This window comes from Merops nubicus, unplaced genomic scaffold (genome assembly GCF_000691845.1).
Source record: "Merops nubicus isolate BGI_N331 unplaced genomic scaffold, ASM69184v1 scaffold5707, whole genome shotgun sequence".
NCBI classification, from domain to species: domain Eukaryota; kingdom Metazoa; phylum Chordata; class Aves; order Coraciiformes; family Meropidae; genus Merops; species Merops nubicus.
Window position 1 is genome coordinate 1 of NW_008618193.1, and position 6,489 is coordinate 6,489.

General features: G+C 37.9%; 1 protein-coding gene across 1 annotated transcript in view; it reads left to right on the forward strand.

Moving 5' to 3' along the window:
* Positions 1-1,136: 1,136 nt before the first annotated feature.
* Positions 1,137-6,489, forward strand: part of ANKRD31 (ankyrin repeat domain 31) — a gene marked incomplete at both ends in the record, with an annotated part of 27,268 nt that continues 21,915 nt past the window's right edge. Inside the window, 3 exons of the mRNA XM_008943353.1 lie at positions 1,137-1,198; positions 3,537-4,008; positions 4,600-4,848. Coding sequence (XP_008941601.1) covers positions 1,137-1,198; positions 3,537-4,008; positions 4,600-4,848 — 783 coding nt within the window. The remainder of the gene's footprint in view (positions 1,199-3,536; positions 4,009-4,599; positions 4,849-6,489) is intronic.

Genomic DNA, 6,489 nt, shown 5'->3' on the forward strand with positions numbered 1-6,489 from the left:
AGGTCAGGTTGGGTGGGGCTGTGATCATCCTGCTGCAGTTCCTGATGTCTGCATGGTGGTTGGACTAAATGACCTTTAAAGGTCCTTTGCAACTCAAAACAGTAGGCAGGAGTTACTGGCTTCAAATGTGAGTGAAACCAGTGTTAATGCTACTGTAAGAGTTTAGTCTGCCAGGGCTGCTGTGATTGGTAGGTCCAATGCTTGGAGTTTAGGACTGCAGGCTTTGAAGGTTGTCTAGATGCTCTGAGCCAAAAGATTGGTAGGCCAAAAATATGTTGAAAATTATGGTTTAGATTAGGGTTTGACCTAATCAGTGCTGAATAGCTTGGCCATTTGGTTTAATTTAAAACTAAGACTAGTGGGATCCAGTGGTCTAACAGTGATCCTGTGGATAGGCTGTTTGAAGTGGTGGAGGAGTCGCCCTGCATTGAAATGCCTGTGGAATTTAAGGCTCGTTCCGGGATGGGTTTTTAATTATATTAATATGCAGTCTAAGATCTTGATAGCTGCTGTAGTCTTTTTATGTCATTTTGTCAGCACAGAGATTAGCTGGAAAGCTAAAGGAAAACATCAGCAAGGCACTGAATTTGTGCTGTAAAAAATCCCTATTTGTCCCTATTTTGTATTTTATCCCTTATTGCTGTGGAAAATGCCTCTTTTTGTGCCTATGACTCGGCTGGAGCTACTCCATCCCTTTCCCTGCTCAAACACACTCTACAGGGAAAGCTGTAAGTTGGGCTGTCATCTCATTGTCACTGGCTTCAGGAAAGTCTCATGAGCACCAGGGAAGTCTCTTAGCAGTTAGGAAATACAGCTCCTCTAAGTTTCGGAAAGAACTGGTCAGGTTCTGAAACTTCAAAAAAATTCAGAACCATAATGCTGTACTTCACTCTCAGCTGTCCTGGTTTGGACAAGATGCTATCTGCAAGAGAGATTAGGGTTTTAATATATATTTCATGTATTGATATGGTTTAGGTTCTATTGAAACGCTTATGGCTTATTAATTTTTCTGGGTATCTGAGTGTGGTAAGTGCTGCTATGCACAAGAGTGCGAACACGAGATAATACATATGTGAAGTAAAGCATTACAATCCCTTTTCAATTTTGGTTTATTTTATCTTTCATTGTCATTTCAGGTGGAGATGATTCAAAGAATACGTTAAATACTCAAAGTGCAGAGGATACAAACCTGCACCAGGTACATCTTTGCAAAGAGTACTAATATTAATTTGATGCTCAGCTATTGAGGGCTTGCTAGCAGTCTTCAGTAAACTAATGCAACCTCCTATTTCTGAAATGTGTTTCAAAACTGTCACATAATGTACTAGATGCTTCATACACAGCAGGGACTGAAACAGAATGATGTCCTATGTTATGCTAATTCTGTAGCAAGCAGTTGCTGATCCCTGCTGATCCTTGCTGATCCTTGCAGCTTGGGATAAGCTGCAGTCTCATGAAAGTGTAAGACAGAGGCAATCAGCTCCTTCTCACAGCTAGTGGTTCTTGCTGACTTTTTGCAGGTTCTGCAGAGGTAATTTACAACAAGCATGGTACATCAGCACCTCTTCGTGCTTGCAGAAGCCTGACTAAAACTTCAAGAGGTTGCCTCTTTTGTAGCAGCTGGGCAGCTCCTTCTTTCCTCTATGTATGAGGTTGTACTGGGTTTCCGTAGGAGAGGGTCAGGGAGCCACTCTTGCACATGGGTTGCACAGTTAAGCTGTGAGACCTCAGGACGACTTGGGAGCTAGAGCCTCACACGAAGATAAGACAGCACAATCAGTCACTCAGGTCATGGCTTGTTTGCATATAGCACAGGAGGTTTTGGCATTGAAAGCTGTACTCTTCCCCTCTCCTTTTCTCCCCTTTGAACAACAGTAACTGGTAACAGCTGAAACATATAATGCAGTGTGCACAGACATTTTATGCTTGTTTCCTGAAGTTTTATGTGTCTGTGACAACTGCCCTTGTTAGTCACAGCAGTGCAGTCCACAGAGCCCTTAGAAATGTTATGCTAGAACAACATCCATGGTGGATGTGTCTTAGATTACACTTTAAAATATGAGTTGATTCATGAAGTATATTCTCCAGGTAGAAGATGTGGTAAACATTTTGTTGGGAAAACCTATTACTGTGGGTAACTGATACGTCAATAGTTGTGTGAGTTGTTGCAGTGTCTGTGTTCTCATTCTATCTTCAGATAGGAAGTGATCAACGTGGCAATTGTAGTTAGTCATTGGCCTTTGAAGCAGTTTTGTGAGACTGCCATGAGTTAATTCTGCATGATTTTGCTGTGTTATTTCCCTTTACTTTATGATTTCTGAGAATCTCTGCAGACAGATTTGCCAGAAATGTGATACTGTAGCTGTGATACATGACCACAGAAGTAATGTAGTTTTAGTTCTTTGAATGCAGAACATTAATTCGAAACCAGATAAATAGAAGTCTAAAGCACTTCAGTACTGTTTGTCATTGGATTTCACCCATTAATTTTTACACTTTAATACACATATTTTTTAGTTCCTTGATTTGTTTGTTCTGCTGTCTTAAAGAGCTGCACAGGCAGAGGAGATCAGTAAATTTTATAATATCATAGTTTTATTTTAGTGTATAATAATTTTACCAGAAAATTAATTTAATATATGGCATGTTTTGTAGACAGACTTAAATATAGATGGCACAGTTCAACAGGATAATACTAAGGCATCAAAGGAAGTTTTTCTGAAGAGGAGGAAAAACAGAAAAACAAATTTGGTGAAATATACAAAAAATAGTTCTTCAGGAATCTGAAGGCAGAAAACCAGCCAACCAACCAACCAAACTTCTGAAAAAGACAGATGTGCTATTCTTATAGCAAAGGCTACAGCCAGGTGTAAACCTCTTCAGAAATAATGTCTTCTGTTAGGTGGACCTCATGTTTAGGTCCACTTACAGACCAAGGAACAGTCAAATTACACAAAACTTATTTCCCTGATTCTGGACCTAATGAAATGGGCCACGCTGTTGCTCTTTCTAATCATAATTGCTGCATCACAGTTAACATTGTAGGAGAACTGAGCTAAGTCAGAATGAATTGCAACAGGAATATGAATTCAACAGTGGTAATAGTGAAAATCCGTTTACAGAAGAAAAGAGCAGAACTGGTGCAAGCTCAGCAACTCCTGCTGTAACAGAGGAGGACATCACCAGTTTGTGTTGCCCCACATCAGTGGTTTGTGGAGAAAAAGTGTCTGTACAGCATTCTCAGACTATGGTTTAACAGAACTTGATTCTCAGTCAGTACTTACTTGGTTTGACTTCCTCTCACAATGTACCTGTTTTAAGGTTACAAAAGGAATTCAAGAGATACGACAGTGACCAACATAGTCTCAAGTAACAGTAATAGTCTGACAGGAATCTAAATACCGGTATGAGAACACCTTCAGAATGAATATATTTCTTTGCAAAACATGACAAACCAAGTTAAATGTGATGTTGATGAAAACAAAGTTAATGGGTCGGCTCTAAATTTAAAGCTGTCTTTGCCTTTGTTTGAACAGATTTCCTTGCAGACAGATGAGTCGGAACCAGTGTGTGCAAATCGTACGGGTTCGGGCAGCATGGACATACTGCAACAGACTATTGTCAGTGAGGTGCAGAACGTTTATACTGATATATCTGAAGATGGAACCAGCTGCAGTGAACAGACATGTGAAGCAAATGGAGAAATACTGTTAGGACCTGAGCTTTTGGCAGCTGCTAATGGAGAAAGTCTTTCTGGAATTTCTTATTATTCTACCAGTGGTGTACCAAGCACCACTGAACAAAAGGCTCCACAACCGAAGGCTCCACAAACAGAGAAAGGAGGGAGGAGCCCATATAACACGGAAGAAAGCGTCAAAGGAAGTCACACTGAAACTGAAACTGCTAGTAGTTCAGCCATAGAGCCTGTAGCTTTACAACTCCATGAAAAGGAAAAACATCAAATTAGATGTAAGAGAGAGGATCTTCAGGAGACCAGCTCAAAAGCAGGTTTGCATTTTGGTGTTAATGAAGACAGTAATTCACCTAATTCATTTCAGATTCTGGAAAATGTGCAGAAAGAAACCTCCCAGAAAACAGGTGCCATGTTTTGTTTGAAGATAATTATTTTATGAGCTTGTTATAAGCATTCTGTGTATTCTATTAAAAAACTGAGCTGCTGCTCTTCAGATGATTTTGCCATAAATAAATATGTTGTTGTGGTACAGTCCACAAAGCTAGATCAACTAATTAGTAATTTTTGCTTTGGATTTTTGGAGGCTGTTTTATATTCAAATTCCTGTTGTATTAACCAAAATGTGACTGTGATGGTCATTACAATAATTAAATTAAATTCTTAAGTACCTTATTTTTTATAATACCTAAGAGTCAATAAAGGTAATATTTTCACAAAAGAACCAAATCATTTTGAATTCATACTTTATTATGTTAAAATATTTTCAAAAATTAAGTGAGTTACTGCAGGCATATTTTAATCTAAACTACACAGTCAGTTTGAAATTTGTTTTAATATAATTTATAATTTCTGAAGTTAGAGTATTATGTCATAGATACCCTAAATTTCTTTTGTTAAACCAACAGATGAAGGAGTATATGTTGGAGTAGGTGTAGCAGAAGGCACTGAAAAAAACAGAGAAGAAGGAAATAAAAAGACCAATGTGCTTTCACAGTTTACTGAAAAAGAAGTAGTCCAAACAAAAAGACTAAGATTAGACCCTCAGGAGACAAGCCAAAAGGCAGCCTCATATTCCAGTAGCCATAAAACCAAGATTTCATCTGATCAATCACAATTCAGTCAAGCATCAGAACAGAAAACAGCCGAGAAAGCAGGTGAAAAATTAATAATATTTTATAAAAACAGTGGAGTTTTCTTTCCACACATACACAAACAACGGTGTTTTAATACATGGGGGAAAGTTTGGAAAAGTCAATATAGCATGTTGAGCAAATACTTAAACAAGTTCCAGATACCTGAAATATTTCCAGAACTTTTGTACTCTGTTTTACAGAATGCACATACTTAGTTTTCTTTATGTTACGTTCATCAGTCCTTCAGCCTTGTGATTGAGGGGAAGCAGGATCATAACTGAGAACTTAAAGGAGCTTTAAATTGACACTTAACAGTTAACTGAGTTACATAAATGGTAGTTCAAAATGAAACTAAATTTGTCCTCAGTTAATTATTTTATGTATCACAGATCAAAGAATAAAACCTGGTGCTCCAGGTGTTTGTTTGACACACATATATCCACATACATTTTATAGACTGTGTCCTCATAAGGCACACATTGGCATATGCTCTGAATATACTGGTACATTTGGGTTTAGCTGTACTGTAGAAACACACTGGCTTGCATGAGCATAGGGATCTAGAGTTCTCTGATATTTATATTCTCTTCTGCCTGCATGGACAGCCTTCTGTTCAGCAGTTTTGTCCTTGTTGTCCTTCATGTCTTGTAGCCTCACCATCAGAACAGAGCACCGATCCAACTGACTACTCATAACCCCCAAGTATTTTTCACTTACTGCTTATTTTTCACTTACTGCTTTTTTGGCAAAGGTGTCAGTCATCTTGTGTACTTTCAGTCTCTCTGGAACCAGAGAACTGTAGCACTCAAGACTTAGTAAAGGCAAAATGTACTTCAGAAGGGATTTCTCCTCTCTTAAAACTTTTAAATGTAATATATCTGGACTGCTGATTCAAAAATGGTTATCCTCATATCATTTGCCATTCACCTTAACTTCTGTTGAAATGAAAAGAATAGTGTCATTAGGTGATTGGAAATTATTTTTCTTCTGGTTTCAATAGATTTTAAAATGCTGCCTTCTTATGACCTAAGCTATCTGTGACTATCTCCTTGTATTCTTTCATCTTTCACAGCAGTTTTCTACAATGCCTTATTTTTATTTACTAACATTGACTTCCTTTTTTTTTTTTTTTAAATTTCTCATTTACTGTTGCTCTCTAACTCCCTTCCTAAGCCAGGTTAGATCCTGAACCTTTTCATCTTAAGTGTGAGATATGTTGTGAAATACCTCCTAGCTATCATTCATATGTTTCCACTGACTTTTTTCTTTAGGCTGTTTTTCAGACTGGGGTCTATTGGTGAAACGTTGGTTGCCTTTGAGTGGGATGTAAGTGAATGCTAGAATTAAGTATATCGTATGTATTTTGAATATCAGTGGGATTCATGCTCCTACATCCATTAAATGATTTTAAAACAAATGTACATAACAGCATGTATACTTAAAATAACGTGTAACAAATATACACACCCACCCATATATGCAAACACAATGGGGACAAATACATCTGCACACATACTCATTTGTTTACCTCTTTTTCTTGCTTGCTTAGTACCCTCCTTCTCTTTGGGGACTCTGTCTAGATAAGTCTTCTAGTCTTCTAGGTTGAATTAATGAGTTAGCAGCCAACCTCTGCAATATCCTGTAACACATGACAAAAAATGT